Source organism: Drosophila ficusphila, unplaced genomic scaffold, assembly GCF_018152265.1.
Source record: "Drosophila ficusphila isolate 14025-0441.05 unplaced genomic scaffold, ASM1815226v1 contig_197, whole genome shotgun sequence".
Taxonomy (NCBI): Eukaryota; Metazoa; Arthropoda; class Insecta; order Diptera; family Drosophilidae; genus Drosophila; species Drosophila ficusphila.
In genome coordinates this window covers 8,425,608-8,444,014 of record NW_025064091.1, presented here as the reverse complement: position 1 = coordinate 8,444,014, position 18,407 = coordinate 8,425,608, and the positions used below count along the sequence as shown (strand labels likewise).

The window sequence follows — 18,407 nt, the reverse complement described above, 5'->3', positions numbered from 1 at the left end:
AAGAAACCCATGGCCAACGTGAGAGCAATCTGTGCAAGGGTATTCAAAAGAAGGACGAGGAGCAGGAGGTCAGCTCCGGGTAAAACAAAAAGGAAACGTCGGAAACGAATCTGGATACACATCATCATTTGTCTTGGCGGGGAGAAGGCGGCTTCATTTAGGCCAGGGCACATTGATGAATGAAGTGCGTAGTGGCTGAAAGGCCAAAAGGCAGGCCGCATTAAAAATGCACACGCAATCAGAAAATGCTTCATGGCGGCCTTATGAACGGAGAAGTCCCGGACCTAAGGACTTGGAGGCTACCGAATCCCGACACCCGGCTCTCGACTCCATGCGCCGCCAGGTGATGGATCAGCGGCCTCAGATAAGACAGGCGGAGGAGAACAAGGACCTGAATCCGGATCCGGTGGCGGAGCCGGGGTAATGAGTGACTTGAAGTGGGCCTGCCGCTGCCGTCAAATGTTGTAAGCCCCTTTTGAGCCGGGCCCGGGTGGCAATTTATAATTTGTTTGAGGGCTTTCAGCGGCCTTTCAAGGCAATTACCCCGCACGCCGGACACCCGGACCTTTACCTGGCTTTACCTTTGGCAGCAACACCTTCGCAGCATTTCGGCATGACTGGCTGCGAACTTTGGCACCCGCCCGGTTTCGAGTACGGGTTCGCTTACTGGGTCAACGCGTTGGCCTGGCCATCCGCCTCCGCGACTCAGTGATTTATTATGGAGCATGGAGAATGTTTTCTTTGAAGCAGCACGTTCATTCAGCAAGGATTTTTGCGTGCACTCAAAAAAAGATGGACCGATCATGTAAGTCAGTGTAGGGCTTAAACTGCAAGCCCACAAATCTGATACTGATTATATCTCATGATTTATAGTAACTCCCTTAGGATGTCTTAAGATTTTTATATTTAAAAGATGTTCTTTTTATTTAATATAAATTTATGGAATTTAATATCCAAAAACTATAGGTCCCAAAATTGTAGAAAAAGACTTATCAAACTCTTATAAGGCAGCTAATTTAAAATAAGCAATGCTAGGAAAAATGTAATAATAATTCACCCACTATTTGCTTTTTATTTAGGTAAGCATACTTTTTGTATAGTATCGTTTTATATACGTGATGTCACAATTAATATATTTTTTAAGTGTTGCACGACTGGTCACTGAGTGAAAGCGTGGGTGTTGACCCGTACGAATAGGCCGCAGATATGAACAGATTTCCCATTGACAGAACAGCGACTTTCGCTCTTTCTCAACGCCCTCAAGTCGATGGAATGGGGTTCCTTTGGATGCCACTTACACACCAGCCGCTTGTAGATTTGTATTAAAATTCAAGCTCTTTCATGCTATTAATATTCCATTGCGTATTCGCGCGAGAATATATTCCATTTTTAATAACACGAAGCATTATGAAAATTTTATAAATAAAGGGCAGGGATAGGATATACAGGGGTAGCTTTTGCCAGATTCCTTCTGCTGCTAACTTGTTCTCGTCGTCGCCGGCAGAAAAGGAAAGCTCAAAAGTCAAAGCAAGCGGGGGGAAAACCCACTGGGGCCATCGCACCGAACCGAACTGAGCTGAACCGAACCGAACGCCAAGCATTGTAGGAATCCAGAAGCTGGATAAATTGCGCAATGAACCCCATTTGCTGGGTTGGGTGGGGGTCTGGTAAAGTTGTGTGCCACCCACACACTCTCGCCCCCCAAAGAAAACAAAGAAAAAACAATTGAAATGTGAATATTAAATATATACAAGTACAAGTTGCCCGTTAGTGAGCTCTGCCATTGTTTGTTGCAGCACCTTGCAGGCGGCACAGATCCACAAACACCCACAGAACCACCAGAAACACCAGCCAGCAACCCAAACCAACGAGCCATCGCTTGGCGGCAAACTCCCCGCGGCGTCATTGTGCTCCCTGTTAGTCGGCAGTGGAAAATGCCATTTGATGGCATTTAGATGGGATCGCTGATTGATGTTACTGGCTTCTCCTCGAATTCCCAAAGCCAGACCGGTGCTCTGGGCACCATGGGTGTGGGTCAGTTCGGTTCCCAGCTGCTGGAGGGCTTCGCGGTGGATTCGTGGGCGCTTAGGAGGGTTGTGAGCGGTGGCTCTACGCAAAGGAACCAGGCAGTAAGATGTCTTGGGTTAGTATAACCAATAAAACTATGTTGAGTGGTTAGAAGTTCTTAATAATGTATTTCTTAATCATTTTTTTTTATAGTTGAGAGCTATCAGATTTTAAAAGAAATATGTAGGTATGGAACAAGGAAGTCTGAGCCTAATAAATAGTTTGTTCTGGTAATTTCACATACATTATTGCTATTTTTAAATTTTACATTTTATACTAGCAGAAGGAAGTGCTGAAATTGTTTCTTCATAATCCATCAAGTTAGCAAACCTGTTATCTACAACTAACGAAGTAAATTCCAAAGCTTAAAAAGAACTCAACTTTTTAAAAAAAGTATTCCCCTGATCTGATTTAAAAAAGTATGTCGAATTAACATAGAAATAGAGTTACGTCAGCTCGGTGGGTGAAACCCTATTACTGTTTGCAGCCTCGCATCAGCCGATAACTTCATCTAAGCCCAGTCACATCTCACATCTCGGGCTGCCAGCAACGTTATTTTTACATGGACATCAACCTATATATCTAGGGCTTTATATAGTACCCTTGCCCATCAGCCCAGCATATGTGTAATGCATGCAACGAGGCACATTAATTAAATAAAAATTGATTTTCCAAGCGCATGAAATGCAATCAACGGCCGGGCTTCAAGTGGGTCCATGTGGCCTGGATGCCGGCCTGGATTCCGAACTCCGGTCTCGGGACTCCGCTGGACAGCGGACCCTGGACTCTGTCCTCCGCCCTCCGTCGTCCCTGTTCCGTACACCCATTTACTATGCTCTGCTCCACTCCGCCGTGTTGTCAAATGGAGTTAACAAAGTTTACGCTTTTTGCGCGCGCCGCTGTCTCATTCTGTTGTTGGCGGGCACTGCTGCTACTGCTGGCTTTATTTTTTGTGCTGCCGCTCTGGTTTTTTTGTGGCCCCTCATCGTTTTTTGTTGCATCGAATGCATAAGTATATAATGTGCAGCTGGCTGGACATGGGTGGGTGGATCGGGCGTGTAGGACCACGGTCCTGTTGCCATGGTGCCCGTCGCCGGTCCGTTTCGCCTTTTATCCGTTTGGCCACAACGGCGGCAATGAGTTTAATGTGCGCTGTCGCTTTTTGGCCGTATTTAAACCACAGCAAGTCATCAGGCAAATTGAATTTTCAACGTATGGTCGCACATTGCGTTGCACCACTCCGTGTCACGACACCGTCCTTCTTCCCATCTTTTTCTGACCCCAACTCGCTCTGCCCTTAACCCTCTAAAGTGTTATTTTAAACTAACTCGATTACTAGGTTTACACCGTTTAAATTTAATTTGGGAAGATTGGTTTTCCTTTCGCAAGTTGGCTATTTGACTTTCAATATTTTGCAGAAATCTATTACAAACTATGAACATATACGAGTATATTAATACATTTAGCCCCACAAAAAGCCTTGATTGCTTTGAGTTATAAAGTGCCGAGATAAAACTCAAACTTGGAAGTACAATATCTGATTTAAACCAGGTAGAGACACCTTACAAACCAATTCAAAATTCAAGAATTGAGGGCCTTATAAGAGGGTGTGAATCATTTATAGCACCCTTCTTTAAAATGTCTAGTAGACTTCTTCGGTAAATGTAATCTTAGCGTAATATGTTTTGGCTAATAATGCCTTGCAGCCCTTTAAAATGTTGGAGGGTTAAAGCCTTGGCTTTTGCTGTCAGCCCGCAATTCTCGTGTCAGTGGCTGTATAACATTTCCATCTCGCTCTTATCAGCACGGTCAGCGTCTGTCCTTTATAACCCACACCAACACCACCAGCCCCACCCCTTCACCCACACCCGTATATAGCCGTAATGCCCCAAACCCACTGCATTTGCTTGCTTCGTTTCTCGTTACAAAATTACCCACGATAAAAATTGAATTACTTCGTCGTCGTTGTCGGAGTCGTAGTCGTAGTCCCCCTGCTTTCACTCCCGGCAAAGTGTTGGGCTTGCTCTTGACGCGCCCATGTCCCCCGTCCTTGATCCTTCCCCAACTCCTCGTCGCTTTTCAACTCCACACCGCCTTCCTCGTTCTGCTTAGACGACACTGAAACTGTCGCCAGGCCTGGTCCTGTGTGACTCCGTCTAATGATAAATGAGCTGCAATGGATGACAGCGAATCAACTTAAGTGTATTGCTCTGCTTCACTCTCCACTCCTGCCCGGAATGCGGTAGTTGGGGGGAATTTTCCGGCTCCGTTTGCCTTCCAGCCAGCCAATGCACTTTCCCCCTCAACGCCCCCTTTTTTTTTTTTTGCTCCTGTTTACGTTTCACTTCAAAATTCTATGCTACACTAAATATTTACATAGTGAAAAAACTTGGCAAGTGTAAGTGAGATGCTTTAAAGGAGCACCGAGGAAACTTTGCCAAAGTTCCTTCACTCATTATGCGCTTTTGAGGAGGATTGGCGGGCATAATCAGCAAATTGTTGGGAACAAGAAGTGGTGACTAGGCTAGACTCGAAACAGCTGCGGCTTAAGCGAGTTCAATGGCACTAAGTATGATAATTATAATATCGAATATTTCTAAAGGAATTGAAGTTTGCTATTGCGACAATATGGAAAAATTATGCATTCACACTATTTTCTAAACGTTGTTATTTATTACTCATAATACTAAGGAAAATGAAAACTATATTACGAAATAGAGTATATAAACATATTTAATATATAAATCATTTTCTTTAAAATGTTGTAAGCAATGTTCGGGCATTACGCCTTACTGATGAGCGCATATGTTTTAATACATATTATATAATATATTTTATTATGTTCTTCCTATACATATTCTTTTATATATTATAAATATTCGTTTCATAAGGTTTTTAGCTATATTAAGACATTACCACTTGGTTAATCCATGTAATTTTCATTTATTTATTTTACCTACAATGCAGTATCCAAAATAACCTCTTCGAAAAACGCACATGATTTGCCAGATTTTCATAAAGTTCAAGATTTATTGTGAATAACAAAAAAATAAAGGGTTTTTAAAATAGTGAAATAAATTATGTAGGACCAGAGTTTGAGATAGAATATCATTGCCAGTACAGGAATACAGTTGATTGTAATATTATTGCACGGAAGCAGCAGATGTTAAGCGGCGAAGAAGCGAGCTTCCATCAGAATCGCAGTTGTAATCCCCTATTTCTCCAGGCAGCGGGCCTCGTCCTTGGGCACACAGGACTGGGAGAGCCAGTCGAAGCGCTCCTTTTTGTCGCAACGAAGGTGGGCGAACTTGTGCTTGCCCGACTTCTTCACCTCACAGCGGTAGTATTTGCGGCAGTCGCGGACATCCGGGTAGACATCGTCCTCGTCGCACTCGTCACCCTTCTTCAGCTTCTTGATCAGGTCCTTCACGTACTCCTTTTTTCCTTGGAGCTCAACTCGTCGTCGCCCTCGTTCTTTTGAGACTCGTTGTCCTTCTGGGATTCGTTTTCTTTCTGGGACTCCTTGTCCTTTTCCTCCTTGGAGTCCTTCGACTTCTCCTTCTCTTTGCTGTCCTTGTCCTTCTTTTCCTTATTGTCCTTCTCCTTCTGTTCTTTGCTGTCCTTCTCCTTCTTCTCCTCGGAGCTGGGCTTCTTTTGCTCTTTGGACTGATCCTCTGCAGACTTTGGCTTGTCCTTGGACTTCTCACTGGAGGCCTCAACAGAGGCATTCTCGTTGGACGCAGGTCCTGCAACTGGCGGAGCTGGGGCTGCCTGTTCTACGCTCTCGGCAGTCTCGGGATTTTTAATGCTTGGTTGTTGGGGTTCCTCAGGTTGCTGAGGGTTTTCCGGTTGGACTGGAGCCTCGGTGCTGGTAACTGGCCGTTTTGGTCGCCAGCTGTTCACCCAGTTTTGCCAGTTAGGCCAGAACGGACGATGGGGTGGATTGACACCGCCATTAATCAGACCACTGCCCGGAGCAGCAGCCGCAGCACCTGAGCCGTTTTGTCCAGGAAGCTGGGGCCTCCAGATCGGGGGCAGAATGGGAACACTCGGCCGACCATGCCAAGGCCAAGAGCCTGCTCCGCCAGGAAGTGTAGGAATCGATGGAACGACAGGGCCAGTTGGTGGATTGAGCGGAGAACTTGGAACAGTGCCAGCTCCAGAATTGGAACCAGGAGCACCACCAGCAGGAACGTTGGGAACAGCAGGAGCACCACCAGCGGGAACGTTGGGAGATGCAGGAGCACCACCTGCGGGTACGTCGGGAACAGCAGGAACGCCGGGTACAGCAGGAGCACCACCACCAGGCACATCGGGAACAATAGAAGAGCCAGGAGCAGCAGGGTTTCCTTCAGCTGGAGAGCCAGGAGCGGCAGGGTTTCCTTCAGAAGGAGCTCCAGGGGCAGCAGGGTTTCCTTCAGCTGGAGAGCCAGGAGCAGCGGGGTTTCCTTCAGCAGGAGCTCCAGGGGCAGCAGGGTTTCCTTCAGCTGTAGAGCCAGGAGCAGCAGGGTTTCCTTCAGCAGGAGCTCCAGGAGCAGCAGGGTTTCCTTCAGCTGGAGAGCCAGGAGCAGCAGGGTTTCCTCCAGCAGGAGCTCCAGGAGCAGCAGGGTTTCCTTCAGCTGGAGAGCCAGGAGCAGCAGACGATCCATCAGCAGGAGCTCCAGGAGCAGCAGGGTTTCCTTCAGCTGGAGAGCCAGGAGCAGCAGGGTTTCCTTCAGCAGGAGCTCCAGGAGCAGCAGGGTTTCCTTCAGCTGGAGAGCCAGGAGCAGCAGACGATCCATCAGCAGGAGCTCCAGGAGCAGCAGGATTTCCTTCAGCAGGAGAGCCAGGAGCAGCAGGGGTTTCCTTCAGCTGGAGAGCCAGGAGCAGAAGGGTTTCCTTCAGCTGGAGAGCCAGGAGCAGCAGGGTTTCCTTCAGCAGGAGCTCCAGGGGCAGCAGGGTTTCCTTCAGCTGGAGAGCCAGGAGCAGCCGGGTTTCCTTCAGCAGGAGCTCCAGGAGCAGCAGGGTTTCCTTCAGCTGGAGAGCCAGGAGCAGCAGACGATCCATCAGCAGGAGCTCCAGGAACAGCAGGGTTTCCTTCAGCTGGAGAGCCAGGAGCAGCAGACGATCCATCAGCAGGAGCTCCAGGAGCAGCAGGGTTTCCTTCAGCAGGAGAGCCAGGAGCAGCAGGGTTTCCTTCAGCTGGAGAGCCAGGAGCAGCAGGGTTTCCTTCAGCTGGAGAGCCAGGAGCAGCAGGGTTTCCTTCAGCAGGAGCTCCAGGAGCAGCAGGGTTTCCTTCAGCTGGAGAGCCAGGAGCAGCAGACGATCCATCAGCAGGAGCTCCAGGAACAGCAGGGTTTCCTTCAGCAGGAGAGCCAGGAGCAGCAGGGTTTCCTTCAGCTGGAGATCCAGGAGCAGCAGAGTTTCCTTCAGCTGGAGAACCAGGAGCAGCAGGGTTTCCTTCAGCTGGAGATCCAGGAGCAGCAGGGTTTCCTTCAGCTGGAGAGCCAGGGGCAGCAGGGTTTCCTTCAGCTGGAGAACCAGGAGCAGCAGGGTTTCCTTCAGCAGGAGAGCCAGGAGCAGCAGGGTTTCCTTCAGCGGGAGAGCCAGGGGCAGCAGGGTTTCCTTCAGCTGGAGAGCCAGGAGCAACAGGGTTTCCTTCAGCAGGAGCTCCAGGGGCAGCAGGGTTTCCTTCAGCTGGAGAACCAGGAGCAGCAGGGTTTCCTTCAGCTGGAGAGCCAGGAGCAGCAGGGTTTCCTTCAGCAGGAGCTCCAGGAGCATCAGGGTTTCCTTCAGCTGGAGAGCCAGGAGCAGCAGACGATCCATCAGCAGGAGCTCCAGGAGCAGCAGGATTTCCTTCAGCAGGAGAGCCAGGAGCAGCAGGGTTTCCTTCAGCTGGAGAGCCAGGAGCAGAAGGGTTTCCTTCAGCTGGAGAGCCAGGAGCAGCAGGGTTTCCTTCAGCTGGAGAACCAGGAGCAGCAGGGTTTCCTTCAGCTGGAGAGCCAGGGGCAGCAGGGTTTCCTTCAGCTGGAGAGCCAGGAGCAACAGGGTTTCCTTCAGCAGGAGCTCCAGGGGCAGCAGGGTTTCCTTCAGCTGGAGAGCCAGGAGCAGCAGGGTTTCCTTCAGCTGGAGATCCAGGAGCAACAGGGTTTCCTTCAGCCGGAGAGCCAGGAGCAGCAGGGTTTCCTTCAGCTGGAGATCCAGGAGCAGCAGGGTTTCCTTCAGCTGGAGAGCCAGGAGCAGCAGGGTTTCCTTCAGCTGGAGATCCAGGAGCAACAGGGTTTCCTTCAGCCGGAGAGCCAGGAGCAGCAGGGTTTTCTTCAGCTGGAGCTCCAGGAGCGGCAGTGGGTCCTTCAACTGGAGAGCCAGGAGCAGCAGAAGATCCACCAGCAGGAGCTCCAGGAGCAGCAGTTGTTCCTTCAACTGGAGAGCCAGGAGCGGCAGTGGGTCCTTCAACTGGAGAGCCAGGAGCAGGAGAAGATCCACCAGCGGGAGCTCCAGGATCGGCAGTGGTTCCTTCAACTGGAGAACCAGGAGCGGCAGTGGGTCCTTCAACTGGAGAGCCAGGAGCGGCAGTGGGCCTTTCAACTGGGGAGCCAGGAGCAGCAGAAGATCCACCAGCAGGAGCTCCAGGAGCGGCAGTGGTTCCTTCAACTGGAGAACCAGGAGCGGCAGTGGGTCCTTCAACTGGAGAGCCAGGGGCGGCAGTGGGTCCTTCAACTGGAGAGCCAGGGGCGGCAGTGGGCCTTTCAACTGGGGAGCCAGGAGCAACAGACGATCCGTCAGCGGGAGTTCCAGGTGCGGCAGTCGAAACATTGGGAGGAGTGCCAGGGGCAGCAGTCGTAACATCAGCAGGGGTTCCAGGGGCATCGGTTTCAGCGGGAGCAGTGGGGTCAACTAAACCGGGTTCGTTAGTAGATTCTTCGGGGGCGTTGGGGTCCGGGGTGGTGTTGGGATCAAGTGGCGCGTTTGGATCGGCTTCACCAGGAGCGAGGGTAGTGCCCGCGGGAGCATTGACATCTTCTCCAGGAGCGGTTGTGGTGCTCTCGGGCGCCACGGGGGTGTTGGGTTCGATGGTTGAGTCTGTGTTATCCGATCCTGGTGCTAAGGTGGTGTCCACGGCTGTTGTCTCTGTGGTGACCTCATCGCCGGGAATCGTTGATTCCGTCTCCAGAGGTGCCTCCGATCCCGTGGTGGTCTCGTCGATATTTGCGGTTGTAGTCTCAGCCGGAAGTGTGGTGGTTTCTTCCGCTGCCTGGGTCGTCTCAACCGGGGCAGATGTCTCCGCGGGAGCGCTGCTGGGTGCGGCACTCGGTCCCTCGGTGGAGATCTCTACGATGGAAGCGCTGGAGCTGCCATCCACCAGCGGAGCGGACTCACTGACGGGACTATCGGTAATGGTCACCATTTTGGCAACGGCCGCCGTTGGAGCCTCGACGGCCGACTTAACCGGCACACAGATCTCGAGACCGTCGGTCACGCAGCGCGTGTTCAGTTGGCAAGGCACCACTGGACCGAAGGTCAGGTCGTCCACGCACTGCTGGTAGGACAGTGGTCCCACACAGACGGCGCTCTTGCCGCCGCACTGAAGTCCGACGGCGGCGGCATGCGCCTGATGGCTGGCCACCAGTGAGGTCAACTGCAAGAGAAAAGGCCCAGGGGGTTGGGCGTATTAGTCGGTGTGGACTTCATGGGTTCGGATCGGTGCACTGTTCTTGTCTCGGGAGCTTAAAAACTACACTGGTTTCGATTCACTTGCATAGGTTACTTTCGATTGGTCGCCGAGCGCTTTGAACGTTATCCAAAGTAATAAGAGTCCCGGGAGCTATGGACACAATTTTGATTCGGTTTTTTGTTTTCGAGACATGTGCGCGTATCCAAGTGCCACACCGAGTGATTTCCAATGAAATATATACATATGTACAACTGTCAGTAAAGACAACCAAAGCAAACAAACAGCAAAAAAAAAATATGGGTACAAATAGCGACACTGATATCGACAGCAAGAAATAATTGCTTGAATCGGAATACCGGCCGCGTTTTCGGTATTATGCAATTACCACTAGCAACACCAGAAGTCTGGTGGATCGGTTCGTTGTCATCGTCGTCGTTGGATGTGTTTTTGGTTCGAATGAAGAATCGTTACTATCCTCTGTACGCCAGCTATCACGGTTTTTATGCAAAAAATCTCCGCAGCTTCCCGAGCCAAATCTCCGGTGACGGTAGCCAAATAAACGATTATCGCTTGTTTGCTCTGTTTCCAGATAAGCGTGGTCAAACCAATTTATGGTATTGCGGAGCAAGTGATATGTAAAGCCGAAAACAACAAATCGGAAAGCTTTTCCCAATCCAGAATTGGGGGAAGTTAAATCTGCATATGATAGTGGCTCGGTGTGATCCCATATCGATTTGGCACGCACTATATGGTTACCATGAGTCAGCCTCCTTATCTTAGATCTAACAATGTTTTCCGGCCAATTGTTTTGACTATCAAATACGTAATCTTAATCTTGGCGAGCACTAACGTCAAAGTAAATGTTGATAAAACGGGCTGCGCATTTCCGTTGACTGAAGTCTTTGCTTTATTTGCCCCCACCTAGTTGGATAAACATAATCGCAGATATTAAACGAGCAGACCTACAGACAGACAGACCGGCATTTTTTCATTTCTTGGTTTCATTTCACTCAATCCAATTCTCGGGGTCATCAGCCCGCCCCCACGAGAGATCTCCGAGTGCAATTTTTGTGGCCAATGACGCAGGAGAAACCCACTTGACCGAGAAATCTTCTAGCGAACCTTGTTTTCCACAAATACCACGATAAGAGTGGGTATTTCTCGGTTACTCTTTAAGATTAGGGCTCAGCTGTGATCTGCTGTCCGAAATGCATATCATTTGGGACAGATCTTGTCAGATGAGATAAAGGCTGAGCGATCCAAACGATATTGTATAACTGGAGGAGCCCTTGAAATTTACAATCAAAGGCCGTACATTCTAAAGATCAAGATCACTCAAATGTAATCCCATGAAAATGTGTAAGCTAAGCAAAGTTACATTTTCAAGCACACGCCAGCGATGAGAATTTTGTGCTAATACATTTTTACAATGATAAGTATAAAAGCTATAAAAGTTATTGGCGCTACTCTAAAATGTGCATGCATTGTTTAAATTTTATTTATCGAGTCAATGGGGCTAGATTTCCAAGCTATTGCATTAAATATTATTTTATGCAAACGGAAATCAGCCATCGTTTCAATTAAGAAATCCAAGTTTCCCCTTAAGGCCTCAATTACCATATGAAATGGACACCTGCGGTATACATAACTCCCCGGAGGTCGAAAGGTGCGCTTAACATCTGTCATGGATCCCACGAAGACTCCCACCGGCATCCTTTGAACTTCGCCCTGTCCCTGGCCTATTGCATATGCCCTTTGAGCCTGCACCGGCGAATTCCATGAAAATTGAACAATTAAGTGGAATTTGCTTTATTTTTTTTTTCACCATTAATGCGGTTAAGCCCATACAACAAAAACCGAAAAATCGAGGTGGAAAAAATGAAAAATGGAAAATGCAATGCAGGCGCAGTCACATTGTGGTTTTCGTGTGTCTAGACAATACAATAAATACAGTTAGCCATATATTTGTATTATCAAATATGTATGCACTGCGAGTAAATAAAACCAATTCGCATTAAAAAGGGGCAATCATATTTAGTAATTTGCTAGAAATATGTTGAACAGTTCAGTGAGTTCTGTAAAAATAGGCAACACATTTTTTCTTTGAAAAAATTAATGAACTAAAAATTGTCTAATTATCTAAAAGTAGTTGGGGCGAGTGTTTTTTGCTTTCTATCTCATCTTAAGGAAAAAGTTCTGCTTTATGAGATAAGAAGTTATGTACAGATATCAGTAGTGCTTTTGCAATTCTTGGTTAAAAATGTTTTAACAAATATATTAAGCCTTTTCTTGGACTGTTATCAACTTTGTTTTATAATTATTATTTTGTATTACGATTTTTCATCTAGAAAATCGTTTCATTTCAGTGTGCAGTTGTATTTAATATTATGACAGTTGGGGAGTGGCAATCGATGAGAAACTTTCATGCTAGGTGAGTGCTAATTCGCTCGAAACCCAGTGGCTGGAGTGGACCCAAACCCAAATAGGCTTTGAGGTCGGCTGCCGGATCCGTGGGGCAATAGTGGGTAGGCGCGAAGGGGCGGCATGCAAATGAGGCAAGGCGGTGGGTCAAATTATGCATCGGAGTACCGGAGGGCCATCCTTGGACCTGTAAGCTGCCTCGCTTCCACCTTTGGCCACCGTGGCCAAGCTGCGGATCCGACCCTTTGCAACGTGAGGCCGTGGCAGTGGCAGCTGCAGTTGCTGTTGCAGTTGCAGTTTTAGCTCCTCCGTTAATGTTGTTGGCGCTGCGGTCGCGGCTTTGGCCATGCCCATGGTCGCGGCTATGACGATGCCGATGCCGATGGTGGTTGCAGTGGTGCGGTGGTGGTGGCTTCCAGTGGAACCGCGGCTCGACTCTCTTGCCTCATTGGCGTTTCACAAAGCGAGCGGCGTTGGCTAAATTTGCATAAATTAACAATGTTTCGCAATTGCAGTCACTGATGCAGCGGATTCTTAGTGGCATTAGGGGGCACGGAACCCGCACAATCCTCGCTTGGTCCCATGCCCCGTAACCCATTCCCCATGCCGCATGCCCCATGTGCTGGGTCCAGTGTCCAGTGGCCGGTGTCCACTGTCCCATGCGAGTTCGTGTGTGTTTTGTGTGTCGCAAGCGTGGGCAGTGTGCGCGTTTTATTGATTTGATGCTCCAATGCACTTATTATCCCTCGGGCTGCCGCTGCTACTGCCTGTTAATCCCCTGGCGATGCGACGCCATTTGCCACGCCCCCGTCCGCCCACCAGTGCCTCCCAGGCGCAAACACACAGACAGTGAGGAGGATATATGAGCATTAGGGTGAGCCACATATCAGCAAAGTTGATCGATTGCGGCTCATTAGGACCTTATTCTTTCGGAGGAGGATGAGGAGCGTAATCGTTAATGAAAGGAGTAAATGCAAAAAGTTTTTTTAAACAGCCAAAACAAAATAAGAACCGTCAGAAAAGCACATTTAAACTTTCCTCTAGAAAATAAATATAAATAGACGCAATCCCACTGAATTTAAAGGGAAAGTTTTTACCGAGTTTGCGATTATACATATAATCTTTAGACGGGTTATTAAAAGCCAGAACCCAAATATGAAGGCTAATTTTAAAATTGCTTCTTAGCAAAAGGAAACTGATAAGAATAGCACGAAAAAAAGATAAGATGCGAATACAACCTAAATAGCTCCAGTTTTGATAATCCATAAATAAATCTCCTAATTGCTCCAATTGTCGCAAAACTCTTTTACTTTATTAGCATTACCTTTTCCAGTGAACCACCCGATTGACGAGAGTTTTTAACTCTTTTGCATTGTAAATTGGTTCAATGCGCGTGCAAAATGAAATCATCTTGCAGTCAATTAATCAAATAGTCATGAATAGTCTCCGATTCGTGATGTGGCACACAAAAACTTCAAACAAAACCGAAATCGTTTAGCTTATCGTTTGTTGTTTGACGTTGCCGTATTTAAAATTCTAAAATTACACGCACAGCTGGGCAAAATTGTGGTGCAGCAGCCATGGCAGAAGCGAATCCAGGAGCCGGATTTACCGAGGAGCTCGACACCAGCTGGTGCCTGATCGAAAGCGATCCGGGTGTCTTTACCGAGCTAATTCGTGGCTTCGGCTGCACTGGAGCCCAGGTGGAGGAGATCTGGACATTGGATGCGGATGCCTTTCATCACCTGGAGCCGATCCATGGTCTGATCTTCCTGTTCAAGTGGGTGCAGGACGACAAGCCAGCCGGTCGCGTGGTCAAGGATCGCAGTGACGTCTTCTTCGCCCGCCAGGTGATCACCAATGCCTGCGCCACTCAGACCCTTCTCAGTCTTCTGCTGAATCTGCACCACACGGACATCGATTTGGGCAGCACTCTCAACGGCTTCAAGAGCTTCTGCCAGAATCTGGACCCGGAGACCCGGGGCTTCTGTCTGAGCTACCAGGACAAGATACGCAAGGTGCACAACTCATTCGCCCGACCCGTTCTCTTTGAGTTGGACACGCAGCAAGCTCCGCAGGACGAGGATATCTACCACTTTGTGGGTTACATGCCGATAAACGGACGACTCTACGAACTCGACGGCCTGCACGAGGGTCCCATTGAGCTGGCCGAGGTTGGGAAGCAGCAAAACTGGCTGGACGTGGTGCGTCCCATCATTGAGGCCCGCATGCAGCGCTACAGCGTCGGCGAGATCCACTTCAACCTTATGGCCTTGGTATCGGATCGCCAGCGGTGCTACGAGCGCCAGATCCAATTGCTCGTCCATCAGCCATCGCCGTTGACCCACGAGGAGCGTCAGGCGGAGATTGCCAGCCTGAGGACCTATGTGAAGTTCGAGCAGGACAAGAAGCGTCGCTACCGACAGGAGAATCTTCGCCGGCGCCACAATTATTTGCCCTTCATCGTCGAGCTGCTGAAGCAACTGGCCGAGACCGGCCAACTGATGCCCATCTACGAGAAGGCCAAGCAACAGGCCATGCAGTTCCAGGCTCCCAACAGACTGAACCATAAGCAAAATCAAGGACCCTAGTCCTATCTACCTTTAACTGGTAGACAACCCTTCACTGACAATCTTTAATTATTGATTACTGGAACTTTTGTTCCGGTAGCCAGAAGCTCGCTCTGTTTAATTCAATTTAATTTTTTTTTCTTTGATTATATTAAATAAATATGTTGAGCGCAGTGAAGTGATAAGATAGAGCAATCTGACTTCAACTTTTTGCCGCAGTGGAGATTTTCTAGGGATTAAAGGGTTTACGATGATTCACTGGCATTAAATGCATGCCAAAAAGAAGCAATAAACTGATTTGAAGAAAAACCGAAAATTGCATGAACAGATTTATGGCAATCTCGAGTGTCCATTCAAGAAGGGCTGCTTGCAGCTCGGAATTGTGACAGGTTCCATTTGGGATTGCCCCAAAACAGCATGGCTAGTGGCCCTCATCTCGACCTTCTGCCCACATCTTGTCGCCGGTTTTCAATTTGCATTTGCTGCACTTCCTGCAGCTCCTGCAGCTTCTCATCCGGGTGGTCCGTCTGTCGCTGTGATAAATGATTTCTTTTTAATGCTTCGATGGACCCAACTTAACGGAGCCCGTCTAAAACTCCAGCCTCTATCTGCATCATCCGGATGAAACGGAGATGGCGGGGCGGCGGTGGATACTCCGGGCCTGGACGTCGCGCTTATTTGTTTATGTTGCACAAAGTAAACAACTAATTTTAATTTGCCGCAGGAGCCGCACAGTCACGACAAGATGACGACGACGACGACAACGATGATGGCCGAGCAGTCGGAGATGGGGTGGCAACGGCGCCGGGAAAACAGTGACAACTCTGGATACCTTAACCAGGTATACCCTTCAAAAACTAATAGATAGCGCAAAAAAAAACTGCAAAAATAATTAACTAGCAACTCCTTACATTTTAAAGGTAATAGTAAAAAAACAAATAACTTGGGTTCTACCCATGGGTCTCAGTTGCCATTGAAGATCCCAAGGTCACTGTTTTGAGTCTGGAAGTGGGGTTTGCATCGCTCTATTCAGATGAAATCCAAAAAAGGAAGTTCTTATGATCCAGTTTTTATTGCTCGGGAAAAGGAGAACGCGCTGCATAAAAATCATGTTGTACGTCATAGGTAATGGCAGCTAAATGAACTTTTAAAGATGTGTTAAACGATAGTTTATTTAAGATCAACAAATCCGGTTACAGTATCGTTTCTCAGTCAAAAGCTCCTGCGGTTGCAAGAAATCGGTAAGTATTGCATGGAGCTCCACCGTGTGGCGAACTTCTGGTCAAAAGAATGATACCCGGACAAGGGTACAAAATCAGGGGGAGCAGCAAGGACATCGGTGGACAGGCGGTGGGGCAATTGAAGTGGGAGTGGGAGTGGCAAGCGGCTGCCATAAAAGGGAAACACATTCGCATACACAGACAGCAACAAACCGCAAAAATAACCAAAGACATTCTTCTACCCGCCCACCCACACAACTTTCCATCTCGTTTTTCCCCGCCCCATCTGGATTTTCTTTTGTTACATTCGGCTCTCTGTTTTCATTCTTTCAGCTCGTGGACATATGTAAATATGAGTGCAGCAGAGCAATCATAACAAAAATGCTGCACACTCAAATTATCCCTAAATAATTTAGATCTGTGCGGGCGAACGGGCTGGTGGGCAACTTTACCTTTTGAAGCCTGTGTGTGGAGCTGATTTTCGGTTTGCTTATCTTTCATTTCATATTTTTGGCCGACAGAGTTGGATGGAGTGGCTGTGGACAAGGAGGAGGGGGGGGAGGGGACCCAACATGAAAGCGGAAGCGGAAGTGCTTACCTCTACACACATGCCCATGGGAGTGCGGGTTTGCAGAGGCTGAAATGCAGCACCCAGAGAAAATACAGTATATGTTCATTTTCATGTCTTTGAGATTCATGAATAATAAAAATAAAATAATAAAAATTATACTATAACTGTGTCCTATCTGCTTAAATTATTTCATTTATAACAGTTCGTTATTAGTTATTTTTTTAACGCCACCATAAACAATTTATAAATTGTCGCTGTGCGAAGAAGCAAACAATTATTGGGCCTATTAAACCATTTTTATGAACACACTTTTTTGTTTACTTCAGAAAATATTGGCTAAGATGGCTATTGCATTAATTAAGTATTTAAAGTATATGTACGAGTGTGTATAATGGATTGCATTTGTACAGTTTTTTGGATTTTGTTTAGATACAAGTTTGTAATAAAAAGAGTCATTCATAATCATATATTTTATTAATATGATTAAAGTAAAACTTCATATTTGCTGAGATAATTAAATTGTAATTTTATGTTGGTAGATAATGTGGCTTCAGCAGTTTTTCCGTGTGTGAACCCAAAGTGCTTTCCCTGCTGAATGAAGGCGTGGTTGAGATGGGAAAGTCCTTTCTTCTGCCTACTCAGCTTTAAAATGTGTCCACAGGTGCACACACGCACCCACACACACTTTTAGCTTTTGACTTTTATGCTAAACAAAACAAAAACATCAAATTTGCATTAAAGAGGGTAGATATTAGACCAAACCAAAAAAAAATCACATTTTTGAAGCTGGTTAATTAGTGTCTGTTAACGGAATGTTTAACCATATTTATTCCAATTATTGCATAATAAATTTTTGTTACGTTAGCTGGAGAAAGCGAAAAACCTAAAACCTAAACCATAATTTCAACAATAAAGCATATCTGGATATCAGCTCCCACAGAATTGGCAATATACGAGTATGCCTTCAATTTTTTGGACAAACCGCACATTAAAAAGCCGGACCTAAACAAAGCACAAAACTTTGAATTATAAATTAATGAACATTGACACTAGTGGTTAGTTTTAAAATTTGATCGTAAACTTTTCGGACTGCCCTCGCTTGGCTGCGTTTAGTGCAAAAGGCTAATTGAAATTTGCCATTAATAATGCAAAAAGGTCTCGGTGAGAAACTTTTAGGGCCACCCACCCACTTGAGGCTCACACATATGATGGCACACACATGTACACTGTGCATACACATTTGTGTGCCCTGTGTGTGTGTGTGTGCGTGCCATTTTAAATATTTCAAATATCTGTAACATTTGCGCGGTGACTGCCAAGTAACGAAATACGCTACGGTGAGATGAGATGAGATGAGGTGGTTGGGCGGGTGGTTGGTTGGTTGGAAAAGGGGTCGGGGTTGAGTGGGTGGGTGGTGCTCGGCCTTGCCATTTACCGCACGCCAAAAACATCAACATCCAGGTGGAGTGGAGTGGAGTGGAGTGGCCAAGTGCGGTGGGGCATCGTGGAATGAGCCAGGATGCTTATTTTCTGGTCCGTCAGCCGCCGGTGATGTCGACGTCACCGTCACCACATGTAAAAATGTTACCCCAGCTCCTTTTGTACAGGGTTTTGTTTCTTGTTTCCATTTTGTGTATTCTTTTTTTTTTTTTTTTTTTTTGGGAAGTTGTGTGTGCTGCTGTGATTTCGCGAACTGGCGACTGGCAACTGTGACTGTCCAAAAAAAAAAAAAAAAAAAAAAAAAAAAATGGGAAATAAATGAACAAGGGCAAAGTGCAGGGGGTTGTTGAATAAACCAAGCACATGTTCAAGATGGAATGCTCGAAAATATGTTCGAGAGGGCGAAATCCCGAATCCAGTGACAAACCGAAAAATCTGAAGGTGTGAGGGGGAAGCTGCGTAGC

The 18,407-nt window shown here is 47.4% G+C and overlaps 2 protein-coding genes across 2 annotated transcripts; one reads left to right on the top strand and one right to left on the bottom strand.

Annotated features, from left to right (window-relative positions):
- Positions 1-5,068: 5,068 nt before the first annotated feature.
- Positions 5,069-10,177, bottom strand: LOC108098123 (collagen alpha-1(III) chain). The gene is given in 4 exon segments (XM_043209572.1): positions 5,069-5,511; positions 5,514-6,918; positions 6,953-9,685; positions 10,107-10,177. Coding segments are annotated over 4 exon segments (4,410 nt in total). The 5' UTR covers positions 10,149-10,177; the 3' UTR covers positions 5,069-5,281.
- Positions 10,178-13,616: 3,439 nt separating this feature from the next.
- Positions 13,617-14,901, top strand: LOC108097893 (ubiquitin carboxyl-terminal hydrolase isozyme L5). The gene has a single exon (XM_017200432.2). It carries the CDS (start codon positions 13,723-13,725, stop codon positions 14,731-14,733), a length of 1,011 nt encoding a protein of 336 aa, XP_017055921.1. The 5' UTR covers positions 13,617-13,722; the 3' UTR covers positions 14,734-14,901.
- Positions 14,902-18,407: the final 3,506 nt, after the last annotated feature.

Bases quoted from the DNA above. Each gene is read 5' to 3' on its own strand.
- LOC108097893 (XM_017200432.2), top strand. From the start codon at position 13,723: ATGGCAGAAGCGAATCCAGGAGCCGGATTTACCGAGGAGCTCGACACC.